This window comes from Haplochromis burtoni, unplaced genomic scaffold (genome assembly GCF_018398535.1).
Source record: "Haplochromis burtoni strain Fernald_Lab_line unplaced genomic scaffold, NCSU_Asbu1 Contig_59, whole genome shotgun sequence".
NCBI lineage: Eukaryota > Metazoa > Chordata > Actinopteri > Cichliformes > Cichlidae > Haplochromis > Haplochromis burtoni.
The window spans coordinates 559,282-582,460 of record NW_024582420.1 but is presented as its reverse complement, the minus strand read 5'-3'; the positions used below and the strand labels follow the sequence as shown (position 1 = coordinate 582,460).

The 23,179-nt window shown below is 41.3% G+C and overlaps 1 protein-coding gene across 1 annotated transcript in view; it reads right to left on the bottom strand.

Annotated features, from left to right (window-relative positions):
- cdh15 (cadherin 15, type 1, M-cadherin (myotubule)) overlaps nucleotides 1-12,694 on the bottom strand; it is a 23,864-nt gene extending 11,170 nt beyond the window's left edge. The window contains exons 1-7 of the mRNA XM_005937186.2: nucleotides 12,452-12,694; nucleotides 3,727-3,894; nucleotides 2,364-2,519; nucleotides 1,676-1,820; nucleotides 1,273-1,454; nucleotides 1,070-1,198; nucleotides 777-959 (exon numbers count right to left, since the gene is read on the bottom strand). Of these exons, the coding sequence (XP_005937248.1) occupies nucleotides 777-959; nucleotides 1,070-1,198; nucleotides 1,273-1,454; nucleotides 1,676-1,820; nucleotides 2,364-2,519; nucleotides 3,727-3,894; nucleotides 12,452-12,502 (1,014 nt within the window). The 5' untranslated portion in view covers nucleotides 12,503-12,694. The remainder of the gene's footprint in view (nucleotides 1-776; nucleotides 960-1,069; nucleotides 1,199-1,272; nucleotides 1,455-1,675; nucleotides 1,821-2,363; nucleotides 2,520-3,726; nucleotides 3,895-12,451) is intronic.
- Between the last annotated feature and the right edge of the window lie 10,485 nt (nucleotides 12,695-23,179).

Genomic DNA, 23,179 nt, shown 5'->3' with positions numbered 1-23,179 from the left:
TATAGTGCTACATTTTGGAGAGAGCTTGAAAATTATATACTGTGCAAGACAACATACGAAATCAAAATTGAAGGGAAGAACATTATCACTTATTTTGAAACTAAAGAAAAAAAATATGTGCCATTGTCAATCTTTATATCTTATTAGGGAAATTCCACATACATAAATGTAAATTTCAAGACTCAACCCCATCATTTAATTTGTTTTTGATTGAAATTGAATATTACTTTAACTCTCTTAAATTAACTTCCAATAAAAAAGGTTTATCATTGATTGAAATTCATTCAGAAATGTTTAACGAATGAGCTGTCACAACTTTCAAGTACAAAGTTGTTATGAAGTCTGTCACATCCCCCCCCCTTTTTTTTCTTTTCTTTTTTTTTCTCCTTTATTTATTTATCCTTCTTATTTCATTGTACTGTATATTGTTACTCTTATTTGCCTTGTATGTCTACTGTACAAACTGAACTGGAATGACTGACTGTTCGCTTTATAATTTCAATAAAGTTTGAAAAAAAAAAAAGCATGCGATTTACAACAATCCTGGACACCAGAAAGATCTTCTTGTCTTGTCATGTCATTTTTTTCTATTATTGCTATTTTTCTATTCTATTACAGCTATTGCGGTATAAATTATTAATGATTAAATTATCAAATTTATGTAAGTCCCCAACTTTTACCTGTTTAATAATGTTCAATATTTAATAAAGAACCACATTGTTGTCCCTGTTTCTGTGAATGCTTTGGAAACATTCCCTCCCCCTCCCCGGCTTTACCTTCACCACTGTGAGGACCCCCTGGTTGGTGATGGGATCAGTACGGACAGCAAAGTTTCCTCTGTAGTCATTTGAAATGAAGTATCTGGCCTTCCAGTTTTTCGTTCCAGTATCGTCTCTGTCTGTCACATTCACTCGTCCGAGCTCGTAGTCGTTCCTGTTCTCCACCGCTGTCATGTTGTACTACACGCGCCGCAAACAGAAAAGAAATCACCGATCGTGATAACAAATTGAAGTGACAGGTTAGATCCTAAAATTACGGAAAGTATTTTCCTGAGACTTCTGAGACTTACTGAGTCAGGGCTGAACTGCGGTGCGTGGTTGTTGATGTCAGAAACATGTATGATTGCCACACCTTCACTTGTTAGTCCCATGCCCCCCATATCAGCCACCTGTAGTTTTAACCTGAATTCTTTCACCACCTACGGGACGCAATACAGCACGTTAGTGAAATAAAAGCATTATGATGCTCTGCAAAAGCCCTCCTCCTGTTTACCTCTCTGTCCAGGCCTACATCTCTTGTGTATATGGCACCTGTCTTGTTGTTGATGCCAAACATGATCTTGGTAATGGCGTTGGGAGGAATGCTCTCCTGGTCAATGATGGAGTAGCTCAGAACAGCGTTTTCTGTCATTGGGTCGTCTGCATCTGTGGCTGTCACTGTCATTACTGATGTGCCTGTCGTGAATGATTGAGAGCTCAGGTCAGCGGGACAGATCTCATAAAGTCCCTCAAAAGATCCATCAGAGTGGATCACGGATGTGTGGCGTTGGTGCTGAGACTGCAGGACTTCATTGAGAAAATGTCCAACGTTACAAAACGCCGTGCCTTTAAAATGAACTATTAGGTGAAAAAATAGTTTGCTTGTTATTGTCTAAATGGGTCATATATGTGTGTACCTGGGACTGAGAACTCAGAGACAGTGCCCACAAACGGCCTCTCAATGAAGACAGGTCTATTGTCATTCTGATCCAGCACTAATATCTCTATGGTGGTCGGATTCTCCAGTCGCTCTCCACTGGGGGACAACGCGAAGGCTTTAAGCTACACACACACACACACACACACAATACAAATACAACAGAAAATGTGTTAGAATCAAATATCACTGTGTTTGCCACAAACATCCAACTATGGAAGCATGATCGGCAGAGCTAAGTTGAAAATTGAACTTGAATTGAACTTATTTTCTCAGAAGTTTTAAATTTTGACTTATACATGGTTGTTTTTTTTCCAGTGGCAGAAACAATCTTCCATATCCAGCAATTCCCTCAAGGTGTCTTTAGACTTTTACATTATCTGAACACAACATGTGTTGGCAGAAAGAAAAGAGCAGGATGTTTGGGTCAGGGTTACATCACAAGTCATATGATCTCAAACATTCAGAAGTCCTTCCCGAGATGCTCATAAAGATCCCTGGAAAGCTGACCTCTGGCTTTGCTTTGTTTTGCTTTTTCCTGTCTGCTTTAAGGCAGAAACACGCTCTGGAACACACGGGAGCTCTTAAACAGCACGTTGTAGCTTGTGTAAGTGAGCACTTCTGGCGACCTGTGCTTTAAAACTTAACTCCCATAAACGCAGTCTTACCGTGAAGTTGCTGTACTTCTCTCTGTCCAGTGGCTGCTTGCTCCTGATCACCCCTGTCTTGTCATCAATCTCAAACAGGTTCTTGGGCTCCTGGTCAACCCCCTGTCCCTCTAACTTGTAGATTACCTCACCGGTGAAGATTTTGTCAGATTTGATCTGGAGAGAAAGATTAGAGAAAGCTGATGATCATCAAAAACTTCAAATGAGTCACTTTGTGGACAATTAGGGCTGTGAGACTAATCAATACAACAAGTTTGTATTTTTTTTTATGTAATAATTTTTCTATAAAATGGCTATTTCTCAGTGTAAGGTATGATTTGTACATTTAGGTCATGGGAAGTCTGCAACAACGGCTGTATGTTGTCTGTAATATGTTTGAATGAAATTTACAGTCAGTGTTGTTCAATATTAAAGAAATCAACTTAATAGGATTCAGTCCTCACTAATTAACACAATTAGCGTGGACTTAGTCTTTAGAAGGAAGTCACCAAACTCTTTATTTACTGCACCTGCAAAAGTTAGCACCTTGTTGGGAAATCTGTGCAAAGCCTATGAGTGTGCAGTGCCCCTCAGTTTCTCAGATGTCATTATGCCTGGTTTCAAAACAATAAGCAAATGTCTTCATGAATGAAGCTCATATATAAATTCAGTCAAGAAGCTCTGTATTCCCTCATCTGCATTGCATTGCTGGATGTGGTGGGGGCTCCTAGTCTCTTTTTTACTCCCCCCCTGCTTTTCCCACGGTGTCGTCATCACCCTGGCCCAATCCTTTTCTTGTCTGCCTTTTGCAAGCCAATCAGCCTCAGTCCCATGTGCTTTAAACCTCACTCTCATCCGTGCAACCCCCATCCTCCCCCAATCCACCGCTTCCGTGCCAGATAGAGATTCTCGTTCAAATCTCCACCTGCTTCGCCTCTGCTAACACCAGTGTCTGGACTCTGGAGGGTTCTGGTCTACTTCCTAACATGGCACTGCTTTGCTATGTTCACTTCTGATCATTAAAAAGTTTATTACTCAGACTTTATATTTCAATAAATCACAAATCATGTTCAGTTCTTCAAATGCTCTCTCCTTATTGAACTGGACTTTACCACCCAATGTGTGATGCCACCATGGTTACTACCTGGATGTTTTATATTCAGTGTATAATTAGTAAAAATAGATTTTTTTTATATGGAATATGGATTTATATTTATTAATGACCATGCCAAATAGGCCTGTAACAAAAACCTGAAAAGCGGTCTGGTGCTTGATTTTGCATGAAAACCACAGACCTGGCGACCCATGAGAGAAGATGAAGAAGAAAAAGAAGAAGACGAATGCAGTGATGAATCGATGTGAAAAGTTTTAATTTGGCATTTACCTGGACAAGGTCTTCAGGAATCTGCTTGCTATTCTCTGACACTCTAATTGGAGGAATGATCCAGTCCCTCTTTACTCTGATCAGCCCTTTGCCTCGACTTCTCCATGGGTGAAGGACCTGAGGATGCAACTCTTTCTCACTATGGTGAGGTTCTGCAGAGCTCCACACCTGGAGGAGGAAAAAAAATTACAGCATGAAACTCACTGGAAAATGAAGTTAGACATTAACCACACACACACACAGACACGCACTGCTTCCTACTACTGAGCTGTAATGGAGTTATAATGTGCAGCAGTCAGTGAGATCACATGTAAGTCACCTTCATGGAATACACACATTATATCATTACATTTGCAGCTGTTTAAATCAATGTTGAGAGTCTTCCTCAGAGCTCTAACGCTCCCTGTGGCCTGATGGAATGGCAGCGTAGAGCCGAGGCCATCTGTGATGTGGAGTTTGTGGGATTGTCTGGGGGCTGAAGGGGAGCAGGGCCGCAGATTCAGGTTACACCCACTAACATGTCATCGTCCTTTGATCTGGGTGCAAATTCATCTCAGGAAGAGGAAACAAAAACAGTCCTGCTCATTTCACAGGCTCTCCTTCAGCACATTGCTCGTCCTGATTGTGTACGCCCCAAAACACCCACACACACATTACATGCGAGCAGCCCACTCACACAACAGCTGTCGACTATGGATTTAGATCCTGTGCTTTCCCACCCGCATTCCTGCTCACACTCACAAATTCCCCTTTATGCTCAGCTCTGCACCTGACTGGGAGTTTGGGGTCACCTTACGGATCTGTTCGGCTGTAGGCATTCCACAGACACGCTCATATACACTCATATATGCACACACATAGAGACTGACATACATGCATGTGCAGAGACCAAACACCCACCCCCGCATAAGCTTATATACACATTTCCGTAAGTTGCTTCCTGCTTCTCTCTGGGATTTGACTGTTCTCAGGATTACTCCTCATATGTTTAAGAGCTCAGAGACTCGACCCACAAGACCAGAAATAAATGCAGATCTATCAGCTATGCAAAAGGCTTTCTCATATATCTCTCTTTGCATTTACACACATGCAGTACATGTCTAACTATTAATTGTTAACCTATTTCATGAAAGTTTTATAGGGTGTGTAAATATGCTGAGTAATGGATAAAGAAAATTGTGAATATTTTTTAAACGGGCTGTGAGCCCATCCTGTCTCTAGGGTGAGTGATCTGCTATACTGATCCTCTGGTATGCTGCTGGGACAGTGAATGGAGGAATGGCAGCCACTGCTGGCATCTGCAGGTCGAGTCAGAGGGCAGGCTAATCTTAGACCGTTCTATATTCCCAACGCCTGGATACCTATTTAACTTTTCGTAGCCATCAACATCTACACACTGGCAAAGATGTTTACACTCAGATTCCAGCAGTGCGTGTCACCCACACCAAATCGCTTTGATAGTTATCTCCTTTCATACTAAAGACTTCCGATATATGAACTCACAAACTTCTACAGGCATAGCACACATACTGCATTGTTGGTTAATCTTAAAATCAACAACAGCTGCATCACAGTTGCTCCCCTCCTCTCCAAATACAGAACTTTCTAATTTTGTCCGAATTGGTCACATTTAAGAATGCACACACAGCCAGTTGCAGTGAAGTCAGTAACAATGCAAGTTCATGCAACTGAAAAACTTTGCAGAGCTCATCTCGTCTGCTTTATTTAAAAGACTGAAAACAGGTTTGTTGGACAAAGAAAGGATTTTTGTAGCTTTTCCTCTGTCAGGAACCTGCTTACTTTTCTCTAACACTCCACTATGGTGGTGGTCTGCGTGCAAACCCAGTATATTTTAAATAAAGCAAGAAATATGTGATTGAAGTGGAGACTTCCAGCTTTGATTCAAGAGGTTTAAATTTATTCATCAACCATCCACTTTCTTCCGCTTAAATGCAAAAACTGAAGAGAATGCACTCTCAGGAAGAGCATGCAAACGCCACAAAGAAAAGCCTCGACCAGATGAATGAACTTAGTAACTGTGTAGGAGAGGGTTATCAAAGATAAGGCCTAAGGGCCAAAATTGTCCTGCCAAAGACTCCAATCTGGCCTGCTGGATAGCAGTGGAAAATGTGAAGGAGGACTTTTAACTGAACTTTTAACGTTTAAAGTTTTACAACTTTTCCAGCTGATAAAAATCTTCTCCATGGCCTTTTACACTAAACCAAAGTAATTAAGGTAAACTTTTTAGTTACTTAAATACCTATAGTATTAGAAGTACAGTTAGTATGTTAGTTAAGCTTCTTGACTGACAGAAAGGGGCGTGTCAGTGGGCCGACCCACTGAAGATCTAAGTTGGGTGTAGGTGGCCCATGATGTAAATGAGTAGGACTTACAGCCATTTTAATACCGTATCTTCCATTTCTCTATCAGAGGCTTGGAATATGTGTGTGTATATATATATATATATATATAACACTTCTGTAACTGTAACTTCGGTCGTTGCTGTGCTTTTTTTGGAAGTCGAATTTCCCAGAGGAACCCACCCGAGGGATTAATAAAGTTCTATCTTATCTTATCTTATCTTAAATTTTAAAATATGAGGCCCATAGATGAGATGTGTAAGTAACGCATGTCATAGGCTAAAAAAAACAACCCAACCACAACAAAAAAAACCCCAAAAACAAATCTATAGAAAAAGCGACAGATTCATTCTTTTAAAAAAATGAATGCACTCAGAAGCTCAGCAACACAAAAACGCCGGACAAATCAGAGAAGACAGTTAAAGTGGATGATGATGGGGTTATTTCCATGGTGAAGAAAACACAACATCAGCAACAAGAGGTTTTCAAACATGAACCCCTGATAACAAATCGACATTTAACTTTTTCTTTCTTTGTTTCTCTTTTTAAACACTCTGAATCACTGACTTGTCCCATTGCTTCAACTTAAGATGAGGCTGTGTTTTGGAAGACAGTGTCTCCATCAGCACTGTTAAAATGCTTTTACCAGACCGAAATGCGGCAGCACCAAAGTGTCGTGTTACCAATTAGACCGGCGAGTGCCTCTCCTGACAGGCTGAGCGACGACACCACACACAGATTAACTGTTTTTAGAGGCTTTTCCCAGATACTTTTACAGTTTGGCCTTTCACCTCGGACCCTCACAGGACCACGGACGCCTCGTTTGGGGACGACGTGCCTTCACAGCAAGAACCATTAAGCACTCTAAGGAGTCTTTAACAGGTTCGAGAAAGTTTGACTCTAACTCACTGATGCCGGCTTCGGAGAAAAAAGCATACCATCACACTGTGAAGAGTACTGAAATACTGTGAAGCAAGAGATGGATATGTGTTATGCTGCATGTGGTAAGTTCCACTGGGGGAAAATCTATTAGGTTTTCTGTTGCACATAATGTTTTCTAAGTGATGTAATTTGCAGTAAAAACGAACTTTCTTAAATTACTTTAATACTTACTTAGTATTAAAAGAAAAGACACGCAGACACATATCTGTTCCATCCAAACACAATGTCAGGCATGCATACCAGCAATTCATCATGAGGCGATTACTGTAAAACTACTGCCACTATTGTCAACCCTGCAAATGCACTCAATCTGAGACATTACTTCACAGAGCCCTCTGAGCTGTCCACCTTCCAAGTACTGTTACTGTTACAAATGCATTATTTGTTGGACATGAACCACTGTCTGCAAGGCATGCCTGTTACAAAAAAGGCAATGGAAATGTATGCCACAGGTTGCAAAACAATGTTTTTTTCACACAATATGGGAGCCATCTGAAATATTCTGTAAAGTAGAGACACAAGTTACAAGGTGTAAAATAGTGAAGGATAACAGGGAGAGATTAAAAGCAAAAGTAAGGCTTTGTAGTATTTAAAATGACATTATATTGATGAAGTCTTGTCCCTGACAATTCACCATGTCTGTAGTGAAGTCAGCACCTCTGTTTATCCTTGCACCAAATCTCTATCAGCCTGAGTATCTTCTTTCTGTGTGCATTTGTGTAACAGTCGCACAAATAGCTCTAGAAAACACTGAGTGTTTGAGAAGCCATGCCTGCAGCATACCAGGGAGTCCCCCCGGCCGCAGGCTAGAGGTCACACAGGTGTCCCTCAGGTCACTTCTGTTACCGGACCTCTCCGCACAGACTCTCGACCGCTCAGCCACCAGCAGTACTGATCCCACAGCTCCACTCTTTGCTAAGTCATGATTGCCTGACATGGGCATATATACCCTATTTATGGTGGCACAAGTGTGCCTCCCCCTTAGAACAGATGTCTGAGCTTTAGGAATGCAATGCAAGGCTGTAAAATTCAGCTAAAAGTAGATTTGTTAGGGGCAAAAATAAGCATGGAGTTACTAAATAATAAAATTAAACAACGTGATCTGTGAAGTGTTGGGTTATATTAAAGTGGCCAGTACAATTATTGTACTGGCCACTTTACAATCATCCACACAGAACTTCACACTCAGACTGCAGGCTTACTTGTGGTTCCTAAGATAAAAGTAGAATAGGAGGCAGCGCTTTTAGCCGTGGACCCAGCTCCCAGGTTGGATTCAGGAGATTCAGGAAACAGACACCCTCTCTACTTTTAAGATTAGACTTAAACCTTTCCACTCTGATAAAGCTTATAGTTAAGGCTCGATCAGATGACCAAGAATCCTCCCTGAGTTATGCTGCATCAGGTCCAGGCTGCTAGGAACCACTCTGCATTTAATCATTAGTTATTAATAATCTCAGGCTCGACCACAGCATGTCTTTGTCCCGTGATCCTCCTCTCATCCCCAAAAAATCACAGCAGATGGCTGCCCCTCCCTGAGCCTGGTTCTGCAGGAGGTTATTCCTGTTAAAAGGGAGTTTTTCCTTCCCACTGTTGCCAATCCTTGCTCATAGGGGGTTGTGTGATCACAGTCTTTACCTTTAATATAAAGCACCTTGAGGCCTTTAGCAAAGAAAATGCATTGTACAAATTCTATTAACTGGAATATATAAAACAACAAAAACAGTCTATTCATCCTCAAGACCTCTTAGACTCACTGGAGGTGGAAGCATCACTGTAAGCTTATACTGTTGGGAAATATGTGATTAAAACCTACTTAGTGGAAATTTAAAGTTTCCAGGAATAAAAAAACATTATGCAAGATAAAAGTCTTGGGCTTGAATTATTCACAATATAACAGCCACTAAATTCAGGAACATCAAAACAAGGAAACTTAAAGTAATAATTCTCATGAAAAAGAAGTTATGACAGTATTTAACAAACTACTCAGCAGTTTTCAAGAAATGCTGTATGCGTCCAAGTCATTTGGATGTCCTTTTAACATCTCTGTATGTGTTAATTTACGATTTCACCAGGGATACAAATGGTCCATGGTAGAAACCCATCATAGCACTGCTGCTGAGTTATTCTTGAGGGTGCGTGAGTATATGTATGACCTCTAAATTACCAACTGTCACCACACGGCTTTCCACGTCTCAGTCTGTAAGAAAGAGGCAACACAAAGAAAAGGAAATTGACTTTACTGCTTAGCTGAATCTTTTTTTTTATGAAATTGAAGTTGTATTTTGTACCCTTTGCTCTTTCTGAAACTCTAGCTAGCGCAAACAGCCTGCAGGTATCCACACCCAGCAGGACCTGTGATTCAGACCCTCTGACTGATTGTTTCCGATGAGTGAGACCTCAGCGCCAGCTGGCCAGCCGCTCCACACTCTTGATTTGTACCCGATTTCATGGTCCAGATGCGACGCACTCCTCTTTCCGCAAGGGGGGATTACAGAGCGGGACAAATGGCATCACATATGCATCTGGGAACAGCTGTGGCTGTTGCCCTCTCTTCGCCACAGCGTACCCAAAGCAGGCACCAACACTCGAGTTCAAACAGCTTACTGAAAAATTAAAACACAACTGAAAGCTATCAGGTGACACTAGTGAAAGCCTTTGGAGTGGCCTGACAACCGCTGATGGTTCAATTAATTTTACTCTGATTATTTATGTAGCAGAGACCTTGACAAATTTCTTTCACTTGTGAAGTGTACACAGAAGAGAAACAATGCCCAAAATGTTTGTGCATTTGCCCAGCGTGTCCATCTGTAACGTCTTAGGACCGCTGGCTGGGATTACTTTGAACACATTTCTTTTTCATTCAGATTGAAGATTTGGGGTAAGTTGTTTATATGCTATGTGTGTTAATTCGGTCTGTTGTATACACGTGGTGACTCGCTAAAATAGAACCGTTTGGCATGAGCAAAAATAATGAATACAAGATGCATTTGTCCTCCTTCCTTCCTTTTATTTTACACCTTTGACTCATTCGTCCTAGAAGATGGATGTCTGTTCAGCTCAATCGCTGCTGTAAGATTTGTATTAAAAGATTTTGTATTAAAAACAAGCTGTCTCCGGAAAACTGCCTAAACTTTGAAGCAGGTATTTGTGGAAAGGGCAGAAGTGTGTGTCCAATTACACATTTGCATTTTTACAGCCCTTTTTATAGGTTTTATGCACAGACAGGCAGACATACTCAGGGAGAACGCAGCTAAAGAGTAATCAGTTTGATTTGTTTACGTACTTCTCTTCTGATTGGTTTATGGAACGGTTTACTCCACACATGGGCTTTGCATCAGTTTCATCTTGTTTGCTTTGGTTGAAGGGTTCATGCGGTACATTTCTATTGTGTTTGGGCATTTAAACTAATCTCAATCAAAAATCAGTCATTACAGCAGTGCAGAAGAATAATATACTCAGAGTTTCTAGACTCCAAGCTCATCGCTCCCCAAAAGTATGATACAAATAAAAATTAGGGATTGATGAGGAAACAACTCCCTAGAGTTTTGAAGTGGATGCTGGGCTGGTGTAGAGGTCTACACAGGAAGCGGCAGCCAGAACAGAAATCTGTATCTGCAATCTTCTTAAACGTTTTACTGAACTGGATTGGTGACATAAGGAGATTGTGACACGTATGAAGGCTTTGGTCCAGCGTTGGAAGCTGCATGGCAAACCACAACATATATCAAATCCGAAATAAGGCAACAGGTATTTGGGAAGTTCTCATATGTGAACAACAATTGCTTACGTTGTAATTGGACCAATACTTATATAGCACCTTTCTACTTAACTCAAAGGAAATTCTACCAAAAGTCAAATTCACTCACTCACACAGTACAGTCCAAAGTCATGAGGTTAGGGCTACTGGTCATTCTAAATTGGCCATTGGTGCGAATGTGTCTCTGTGTTAGCCCTGCATCATACTGGCAACCAGTCCAGGGTGTACCCTGCCTCTCGGCTATGGTAGATAGGACAGGCTCCAGCCCCCCCGTGACCATGGTAAGGATAAGCTGAAGACCATGAAAGAATGATTTTAGCATTGGACACCGACCACTGTACCTATCATAAATCTGCTGCTCCATGTGTGCTAATAGACAGTTTTCAGAAGAGCCATAAATGATTGCTTTTTTTTAGGTTATATTGTATTATATGGATGTATTACTCTCACTCTGGGACTTGTAACACCTCCAGTGTTTGAAGGAGCAATGTGATCCCCTATCACCCTCTACACACAGAGCCTAAGCAGCTGTCTGATATCAGACCTGAGGACTGGGATCCTGAACTGTAAAGGTCACTTCAGTGTTTACTGAGCTTTCAAATCATTTACAGGATTATTTATGTGCATATGAAGAGTTATAAATAAAATGGTTACTGATGTCCTGTGACAAAATAGCTTCCTCTGTAGCCGGTGTCAGTGATTTATCACACGCGTGACCAAAAGAGACAATGTATATTATCTCATTATTATTAGTTACCAAATACCCAAATGATCCGAGCAGCAGATCAGAGGAACCGGCGGAAAACATGCGAACCGTTCATTTTGATAGCTTTATAGGATCAGCCACATTTATAGTGAATTATAAAACATCATGGCAAGACTTCCCTCACGAAACCTGGGCTGCATTACTACTCCAAACAGAGAAGAGGACTGATGGTGGTTGGAAGGGCTGTGGGCAATAAGTCAGTTTACATTGTCCTCCATTATAGATTTCATAATGGTGTCTGCTGACAGGGGCTACTAATGATGCCATGAGCCCTCTGTACACATCTGGAGTCTCCTGTTCCTCAAAACACTCCATCATCCTCCTCAGACTTGGATGTAATGTTTATATCAGGCCCGATCTCTGATTGCAGAGCCGGTGAATGGTGCGTCTATTGATGAAAATGAGTTACTGCTTGGCCAAGGACACGTTTCAGGTAAAAACATAAACTGTATATTTAAAGAGCAGAGCAGCTAAAGGTCGTCCTCTAAACAAGAGCACGAGCAGGAAGCAGAGAGGTTCTTGGAAGCTGGCCCAGTGTAGATCCGTACAGATTCACATGGTCACAGCCAGTCTGATACATGCGTTCAGTTACTTCTCGCTGATATTTTTATAGCATGCAGAAAGTGGAGCACATGTACTCCCTCCAATAGCTCAGGCACCTGTGCACTGAGTTTAATATTCACCTCTCAGCATCTGCTACAAAACTGCTATAAGTCAGTGCGACCAGTTTGGATGTTTTTAAAACTGGCTGCCTTTTTAATCAACTACACACACACACACACACACACACACACACACACACACACACACACACACACGTAGCCTAAAGCTCCAATAAATCATGAAAGTTTGTTCATCTCAGTCAACAGGTGGTATGAGGAGACAAAGATTTTTTCTTACCCGACAAACCAACGTAGCGAGCGCGCACACCATCAACATCCGGACCGCCATCCTCAATTCCTACACTCAGAAACTCAGCACAGACAGATCTCTGATGACTGAAAAATCTGAGGGTCCACACAAAGAACCGGGCTGCTGAGCGACTCCCCTGAACAAAACAGGCCTGACTCTCCAACCCTGAAACCCGTCCCTCTCTTCCCTTCTCTCCAACCTCTCTCAGACTGTCTCTCTATCCCCCTTTTCCTCTCCCAGCATCTGTCTCTCACAGCTCCACCCTGTCCATAGCTGGGGTATGTCTCACAGTCATGGAGTTAGAATTTCAGAAGCAGGCCTCCCATGTATCCCAGCACATGTGCTGTCACTCATAAGTCCAGTGAGAGAGAGAGGGGGAGAGGGAGAGAGAGCCAGGGCAGCTGTTAGCGGTGCAGACAGACACTGTGTCTTCACCAGTGAATGAGTTTTAAATACTTCAGAGACACAAAGCAAAAGAAGTGAATGAAAGAAAGACCAGACGGGATGTAAAACAATTAAAAATGCATTATTAGTTCTGTTGCATTAAACTGCAGAACTAATTGCTATGTTGATTCTTTTTAAGCTGATTTCTCCTCTAAAAGTCTTTTTAGTGATTACAGCTTGGAAAAGAGTGAGTCTATAGGAGAGAGAAAGTTGAACCATTTCCAGTTAATCAATCTAATGTAACACCTGCAAATCCACACCTCAATTTTATAAAGCAAGGGTGTCAAACATAAGGCTCGGGGGCCAGAATCAGCATGCCAAAGACTCCAATCTGGCCCACTGGAAGGTTTTGGAAAATGTGAAGGAGGGCTGAGATTTTTAACTATAGCTTTTCCTACTGATGAAGACCTCCTCCACTGCCATTCACGCAACACCAGTGTAATTAAGCAATAGATAAACAATTAAATGGCAAATGTTTTTCCATGAACTACCATAGAAATGTCTCCACAGTAAAAAAACAAGCAAACAAATAAATAAATCTATTAAAAAAAACAATTTTATAATTAAAATAACCGAGGCACACTGTTAAAAGTGCACTCCTTTTTCTTATGCTCAGATATTTCAGGGATTAAATGAGACCTTAAGCTTCTTTACACTGACAGGATAGAGGAGTTTCATTAGTCTTGCACACTTCAGGTCAAAGTGGGCTGGATGTGGCCCACAGTGTAAAATAAAACCGCTATAAAGGGCAAGTGAAAAGATGACTTTAGTGGAGGATTTCTTCAGAATGTAAAAAGTGTTGTCATATGTGTGCAGTGATATAGCATCTGGAAAAACTGTGATGGACACTGCGGAGCTATGACAGCACCAGCGCTGCGTGCGGGCAGACCGCACCTTAATGAGCTCATGAGGAGGCATTACATGGATGATGATGCCGTAAAGATTTCAGGCTCTCAACTGCTCAACAGCTCCGACTCAAATATTGTTTCAACACCAGTATTGCTCCACTTACAAATACGTCAAAAAACAAACTCTGCATGTCCTCCTTCACTTCCTGTCTTCCTCTTTTCCTTCTGCCTGGCAGCTGTCCGATATATCCACCATCCCTCCTCTGTACATGTCAAAACCATCTCAGCCTTGCCTCTAACTTCATCCCCTAATTGCTCTACCTGAGTTGTCCCTCTGATATACCCATTAATCTTGTCCACCCACTAACGCTTAAAAATATCACATAACTCTTAAAAGCTTGGCTCATTTTTCAAAAAAGTATCTCACAGGGCAGATTGAGCAATTTATATATTGCTTTCCAGAGCCAGGTTTTGGCAATAATAAACACACACGCACAAAGGTTGCATTCATAAACATTTATAACTATTTATGTTAGAAGATGAGCTGTTTAAAACTGAAGACAATTCGCTGCTTTGCGGTTCAGTACAAAGATCGTGTCTGATATGTGCAGCGTTTTTTGTGGAACTTCTTCAGCTGAAGAGGTTTTGATTGTGGATAAAATGAAATACTTTCGCAGTTTGTCGGGCTTCAAACTCTAAACTGGTGCTACAGCATCACATGTCTCATGCCAGCAAGCAAGGATCACTCCATTGTAACAGTCAGACAGTATTACTGCATTAACTCATACACTTGTTACATCAGGACATCTCTAAAGACAAACTGCTGAAGAAATCCCAGAGAGCTGAATAAAGCCCATTATTTAGATGGTGTGTAACACATGTCTCAGCACCCACGATACGCATTTTACTGTTAATCTGTAGTACTGAAATATAAAACTGCGCTTTTAAATAACTGCAGATTCAAGTTGTTTAGAATTGTAACTACCTTCAGGCAGAGCAGGTGAGCTACTTTCAACCTTTAACTGGTTGTACTGACTTTAGCCTTAAAGCGAGCAGCAAGATAGCAATGTCGTATTAACCTGATATAAATCACTACATGAAAACAAAGAGGTGTTATTCTAAATATTCTACACACATATATTCTTTCAGACTGTTTTCTTTACATTCACAGCAAATAGTTACACCAAAGAAAATGTCTTAAGTACAAAAAAGCCTGGATGATCTCTAATTTCCATATCAATCTAATAGAGCTCTTCACTCTCAGACTGCGGGCTTACTTGTGAATCCTAGAGTATTTAAAAGTAGAATGGGAGGCAGAGCCTTCAGCTTCAGCTCCCAGTTTGGACTCAGGAGACAGACACCCTCTCTACTTGTGAGATCAGGCTTTAAACATTCCTTTCTTCTACAGCTTGTAGTTAAGTGCTTGCTCTAAGGGGCTCGTTTGATTGTTGGGGTTTTCGTTCATATTATTGTAGTGTCTTTATCTTACAATATAAAGCACCTTGAGGTGGCTGTTGTTATGATTCAGTGCTTTATAAATAAAACTGAACTGAATTGATGATTTGGATAAAAATATGCATAATCACACACCCATGGTGGTAAATTATATCAGCAGGTTACTATCATTTTTCCTGTGTAAAAGTAAATACACAAAAACCAGCAGTTCATCTAAATGCTCTCCGTGCTTGATGGTAAACCCTTGATGACTTCACTGACTGCTGCATAAACAGAGGTAAATATTTTAGCAGCGTCTCCACTGACAGCACCACACGTCTCTTTCATTCTTCTCTAAGCCTCTCTTTCTATCAAAGCAGAAGACAAAAAAACTGCGAGGCTCTCTGGGTGATATCGTTTCTGTCATTTTAAGTGCGACTGAAAGGCTGCAAAGTGTGTTCCAGCTGACCGTGTTGGCCTTAAGAAGGGGCTATTGTCGTTCAGGGTGGAGGCGTGGAGGGAAAATTGAGAGTGAGAAAGTTTATGGGATGGCTCAATGGGGATAATGGAGTATTTGCAACCCTCTCAGCAAGTTTGTTCACAGGTCAAAGGTCGACACGGATCTTTGGAAAGCAAACAGCTTCGGACCACAACGACTGCTCCTTCGACACAAAGACTGCTTTACTCAAAATCGAAATTGAAGACAAACTCGGACATCGAGCGTGGGTAAAATGAAAAAACGGGTTATGAATGCAGAGCCACACTTGCGACAGAGATACTGTTGATACCACAGCCGTGAAACTCTCATGCTAGAAAGTAGAGCAGTGAAATAACCGAGTGAATTGGCAGGCTGTGTGTGCTGAGTGGGTGTCTGCATGCTTTCATGTGTCACTGTGTTCATGAATATGTGTGTGTGAGAGAGGGGTCTTGTATAAAGGGGCGATTTTACAGCACCTGTCTCTGTCATTTCATCCAGAGGCAGTTGGCAGGAGCCACCCTGATGTTTCACTTCCTTCACTTCCCCTGCCCCCCACACACGCTTACAGCAAGCGTTCATAAGAGAAATTTCAGGTATAGAAGACAAACGCTCATCTATCAGGTAGCTTAGATCGATGTTTTGTGTACAAGAGCGATTCTTATGAATGAGAGCAGAAGTGGTGCTAAAGTTTAAGAGTTGAACCAATTGTAGCAATTTTCAGATTCAGATACAGTTTGCTGCTGCTGCCCACTGTTGGCACAAATATCTGTTCACATTGAAATGCAAAGATCAGTAACTTATTAGTATTTTTTATTTTTTTAAAGTTGTACCATTTTTACACATCATAATCTGTTATAAAATAATACTTTACCTTGAATGGAAAGGCTTTGGAGAAATTACAAGGTACTTAATTTTCTGAGTTTAGGCGCTCAGTTAACAAATTAAAAGCAGACACTCTATGAAATCATTTATTCGGGACTCAAAGGAATGGACAAGTTGTTCATGGTGATGGCGTCTTTGCCTTTGTGAAGTGTGTGACATTGTCAGTTTTGAATTACTAAAAAAAAAAAATCAAAATAAATATATATCAGACCAAGCAGAAGACATTATTAGCTTCAAAGGCTTGTTCGCACAGGATCCCACTGAGGTGATAATAGCAAAGAAGACCTGTGGTGCTCTTGAAGCTGGAGTCAGGTCACGATACAATATTCTTGTGAGCACGCAGGTGGCTAGGAGCCCCACTGATCAGGAAATAAGAACCCAACCTGGTACTGCTTGGCTCACCTGGCAGACAGTAACACCATTAATAATGAATATTGGAAGGAGGCATATGAAGCCTGTTCTTGGTTTTCACACTACATCGTGGATGTCAGTGACATGTATTGTAGCGAAACATTTGCACAGTTTGATGGTTTCTGGTCTTCTGTAGTTGCCATAGAGATATTGTTTCAGTTGTGTGTTTTCATTTTGATCTTTTTAAGGTGAAAGTCTTTAACTTTGAATCTCATTTTTGTGGCTTTGGAAGACTGGCTGCTTTTTTCTTTGTTTTAAGTCTCGTCTGAATTATTTAGGCATAAAAAAAGCAACTAACTTAATGGTTAGTGGGGGAGCCACATTGTCTGTACACAGATAACAGACAATGTTATCTGTGTAGAACCAGTTTTATCTTTAGACATTCTTTTACTTGCAGCCTGTTGCAAACTCAACATTTGTTCCCATTTTTTCAGTCAAATCTATGAAAAATGCCAAAGGTGGCACAGTTTGACAAACACAAAATAATATTTTTTTCCACCAAAAAGATGATTTTCAAAGAGGAATGTTGGCAAATAATTGAGGAAACTGGACAAATAGAGGATAAAAAAACAAACAAGCATAAACACACTGGCTGGAACACGGAAAAGTACCGTCAGATTACCGTCCACTAACACTGTCTGGAAAACATCTAATTGGCTTCATTTTTCACCATGACTACGATCACAAACCATCAAGAAACCTGGAAAACTATTCCTGAAGACTACTCAAAGGAAATGACAAGAAAGCTTGCCTGAGAGAGTTTCTGCCCTATCTATTCCCATGTATATTTGTATGTGTGTCAACAAACTGCTGCATCGATTTTTCATTTTTCAAAGAAAATATAAAGAAGGGTGCCTCAAAACTTTTGCACAGCACTGTAAACCCAGCACTGATAATCCACTGGTCAATTTTAATTTCCTAATTTTGTTCAACCATGACAAAAATGTGAACGCTCCCTCTACAGAGAAGCTAAGTACTTGTTACTATAATGTGGGGGCTTGTATTATAATCAGGATCATCTGGCTTCTTTGCCTTCTCGACGGGAAATCAATTCCAAAGCCAAGAAAGCCTCTAAGTAAGCAGCCAATTAAGCCAAAAGCCCTAACACTTTTAAAATTGCCTTGCAAAGCACTAATATAATTTCTGCATGTATAATGTAGAAGTGCCACCTTCACTGTGAGTCACTGATCAGCCAACAAAATATTTACAAAGATTGCAGTTTTTCAAAAAAGTTGGAGATTAGATTAAAAAACAAACTTATGACACATTTTACCCATTAGAATAATTTTAAAGCAAAAAAACCCAAAACAACCCCCCCCCCCCCCCCCCCCCCCCCCCCCAGAAGCATATTATATTTCTGCACTTACAAAAATACATACTCTTCCTACTGACAAATGACAAGTTAAATGGCAAACAAAGATCAAATGTATCAGTAAGGTTTTGGACCACCATGAGCCACAGCTTCAGTGTGCCTTTACCCTGATCTTCAGGTCCTTACAACAACACTGCAGAGAAGTTATTTGTTACTGTGTCTTTTTTAAAATCTTTATACAGCACGTTGGCCAACATTTTGTTGTATTAAATGTGCTATATAAATAAAGTAAAGTAAAGTAAAGTAAAGATATTTCACAATTTACACTCCCATAGGAGCTCTGCTGCCCTAATATTGACCTGCTTGTGCTCTATGGATGGAGACATTGTCATCTTGGCAGTGACCGCACCTATGAGGATGCAAATGGTTCATCCTCAGATAAAAATGATCTTTTTGAATACCTTTAAACTGATTCACAGTGACCCTTCCCTTTGAGGGGACAAGTGGACCCAAACCATGCAAGTAAAATGAGTCCCTACAGCATGAGAGAGCAACCAGAGTGTAGTGTGAAGGCCACGCAGGTGAAAAAAAATCCCCCAAAAAAGTGGAAAATCATATATTCATATAAAAACGCCAATCTGTAAATAAGTGCCTGTTGAGCTCTCTAAATTTCTCCACCTTTGTCATCCATCTACATATCGTGCTATGACCAGCTAAATATGTCTTATTTCGCTTTATGGGCTTATTTTCTCCTTTGTGCCTAAGTGTTTTGACTCTGCACGCCTGTAGAGGGCAGTGTTGCATCACATAATCAGTGAACTGGAGAGACGAGGTAGGAAACTTGAGATAGTTAAGATCTGTCTGAAAAACAGAACAAATAACGACCCTGGGGATGGAGAGCAAACTATAAAGCTGAAAAAAACAGCAGCCTCACATTGTGCAGCTTGAATGCAAAGTGCAGTCTACTAATCAAAATAACACAATCACGGGCACAAAAGCCTTGTAAGATGCGCATCTGTACACTAAAATAATAACGGCATTAAAGTGGGCTCGTCACCTTGCTTGCTGCTCTGAAAATACATCTGCATCCAAACTCTTTATAAATCTGTAAATTCTCCATCAGTGCAGACAATATGTGTGACTCAAAAGCTTCAAACGGCACAATATATAACATCTGCAAAGGCAGCAGTGAAAGAGGAGAGCGCATGAGAGCGTTAGGTGTTTGGGTTACTGCAGCTCTGCCTTCGCACCAGTCAACCTCCACCAGGGCAGGTTGCCAATTAGAGGCAACATATATGACACACTTGACTCCCCCGCTTGAACCATGGCTGGAGATAATAGGCCTCTTCCTGCAGCTCAATCGATGACATACTGTCCCAGGGTGGATGTCTGCCTCACTGTACACATATTACAGCCAACATATATGTGCTCGCTGTCTTCCTCACCTCTTCTCCTCTTACGTGCTAGAGAGTAAAATGTCAGCTTTGTGTTTCTTACACAGAAAAATACAAGCAGCACACAGACAAAGGCTATCCTGTCCTATGCTTTTTTTTTTTTTTACCAATGACTTCCAACTAGAAAAACGGACCCTTATTATCCATTACTTGTCTAGTTTACTCCACACGACAGATCCTGGCTTAAAAACATCACGGCAGTGGATATCTGTTGTGCAGATTTGTGCGAGTTTGATCTCAGTAGCTGTGTCTCAACATTATAGTTTCTGACTTGAATCTTGGTTTGTTTTTTAGACTTTTTTTTCACTACAGAGCTGGCCAAACAAAAGCATAAACACTGCATCGCTCTGTAGCGATATTATTATTACCATTCTTATTATTTGGGGGGGTAGTCCTCTGTAATTTTGCATGTATGCACTAACAGGACTAATGGGGATGGGGGTGTCTGAGATTCAATGCTGCTTTCAGTGCTGCCAGGGGGAGGAAGGATGGGGAGAAGCAGTTGAGGAGTGGAGGAGGAGAGGAAAAAGGCTTCTGCATGGTGTTTTGGATGGAGGGGTAGAAGCAAGGAGAGGGGGTGGATGTGTATGGATGCGAGGGTGGGAAGTGGCTGGCAGTTGTGTGTGTGTGTGCGAGAGCCTAGTCTGCCTCCATCAACTGTCAAGAGTTCTGGATGTCAGGCCTACTCGAGGCTTCTGGTCCTCCCTCTCTCTCTCTCTGTCCCTCCCTCTCTTCCCTGGCAATGTCATTTTGTCAGCCCACATATGCTTGTCTGCAGTAGAGTGGGGGTTGTTGGGTTGGGTGGAGGAGACATAGGCACATGGGCAGCCTCCGTCTTTTTCCTGTCGCCGTTGACACTTGACTTCTTGCTTGTGTGCCGCTGCTGACGGTGTTCCCTTTAACCCCTTCAGCTCCCTCCCGTCCTCGCTCCCCTCTCTGGACTGCTGAATTCAGATTTACTCTCAGGGGGCTTTTACTTAAGCACGACTTCCTGTCCCTGCTGGTCTCTTTTTAACTTAATGTTACAATGCACTTTGCGGCCTCTGTAATTTGGGCAGCAGGGTAATGGTTTGAGGACGGAGACTTCAGAGAATTTATATCCAACAGTGATACTGTTCTGCAGAAGTGTTGTTAACTCAGTTTTTTTAGACTGCTCACTGTTCAGTGCTTTTAACTTCCCAAGCAAAATTCACCTGGCTTCAGTATTTTATTTTATTTTTTTCAAATCATGATGGAGACAAAAAAAACTGGACAAAGGCATTTCTATGGCGTCCGCAAGGAGCGTTTTTGAGTAAACGCTCCTTGACTTTTCAAAGCAAATAATCCAAAAGGCACCGCTGAGAGTTAAAAGGGCTCGATGTTCTTTTAACTAAAGAAAAAAGACAAAAAAATCAGTGTAGTTGTTCTCCCACGTGTTGCACTCAAGTGTAGTTCCAAGGATCCATTAAAAAAACACATAAATGAAGATGAAATACCAGTGAGAAATGCTGGTGAAGTTAAGCTAACTGACATTTAATAGTCACTCTGTGGCTAAGCTGTCTGTAATGTTAGTGCTAGGGTTAATACATTTTACAATAAAATAATGTCAGTAAGTGAACTCCAGCACCCGCAATGCCTGATGGCAGTACTTACTGTAGGAGTCATCATAATGCAGGTAGGAGAAGGTGAGTATGTCTGCGGTGACCCCATCCAAAACATGAGACCAGTAATGGTAAGCAACACATGTGTTAAACAGTCATAATGTTGAGCTTAATTCCATTAATGAATCTTGGCTGGTTTAGCATTTCTGAAGCATTAAAACAGTGATTGTCTGAAGACTCCAGTGTACACAGCAATGTTTTAAATGCTGATCCTAACGGTGTGCTGTCCCTGATTATTGCTAATGATGGCTGAAACTGTATCATAGTATCGCAGGGCCTTTACGTTATCAGCTAACAATTGGGAGCACTGTCCATCTTTCCGGATAGCAAGAGTTGGGATGGAGGAGTTTTTGATGCAATGAGGCTAAGCTACTTCTTCAAGAAGTTTATGTTAGCATTGCTCTGAGAGGTTGGTCCACTGAATGCCCATTATCAGGTGTTGTGAGTCCATGGTACAGGGTTTAGAGAAGATCATCTTTACTAAGCTTTAACTGATAGCTTACCACCATCACTTCTTCACAGTTCCACCGGGGGTCTCCTTCCTGACCGTGACGAATAGCTGTGACCACCCTCTGTAGCACTTACTGGACACGCAGCTGAACACTTTATCCAACATCTTTGCTATAGGCTCAGCTGCTTTTTATTGTAGCCCACATGTGTCTGTACTCTGCATTCTTATTATTGCTTTGATTTTTAACATAACTGCACAGTTTTGTATAATTTTGCAGCTTTGACGAATGAGTTTTGCGTCTGTGGAGCCTTTTAACATCCAAGCTAAGACAACAGATGAGAAACAGTTACAATTTCTGCACTGATCAATCTGAACTGTCCCTGAAAATATAATACGGTAATAAAGCAGCCTCTCTTCTCTTTTGAATTCTGTCAGCTTTAAAAAAAAAGAATTTTATTTTTATTTCTTTATTCCTTTTTCAGATCAGAAACCACTGGGAATGTGTACCGAGGAGCAAGCGAGGCATATGAAAACAGCAGTCAGGCGTTTAAATCTATATGGGTAACAGTGCTCTCGCCCCAGTGACCTGGCCTTGGCACCTGCCACAAGGGGCTTTGAGACTACCTGTCAATCAAATCCAGCCTCCCCCTCCTCCCCCTTTCTTAGGAGTCATGGCGCACATCTTAGCTAACTCATTACATCGCATCCCTCCATCTCTGACCCCCAGTTTACCACACAAAGATGATATCTTTATACGAGCCCACTGGAGCATACTGCCTCCTCGTCTCAGCATGCATGTTGCATGTTAACCATAAATGCCATGTACCATATGCCTGCAAGATATGATTATTATGCTGTAGCGCATTCAGCTGCAGTTTGTAGCCGTGGTTCCTGAGATGCAGCCCCATCTGAAGATGTCTAGTCTGTAGGATAATGACTTAGAATGCTTCAATCAGGAAGAGGTCAAGTCTGACATTAAAGACGTGCAGACGGCTTTTGAAAAGAGTGATTCGTATACATTTTTTTAAAATTAGAGCGCTGTGGTTCCTTAAGTGCTTCTAGAAACCAGAAAAATGTCAGCCAGAGAGACATTTTCTAATTAATGTTAATATTTTGCCTTAGCAATAATATGTATGATTCATGAAATGTGATCAATGGCATGAAGCTTTCATGAGCAGCTCTTGCGTGCATCAACATTAAACTTTCACTCTCACACCTGCACACGAGCAAAGAAAACACAAATGTGCTGAACGAAACCCATCTCTGCCAGCACTGACACAAACACACGAGCCGACTGCATGTGCTCTCCCTCTCTCTCTCACACACACACACACACACACACACACACACACACACACACAC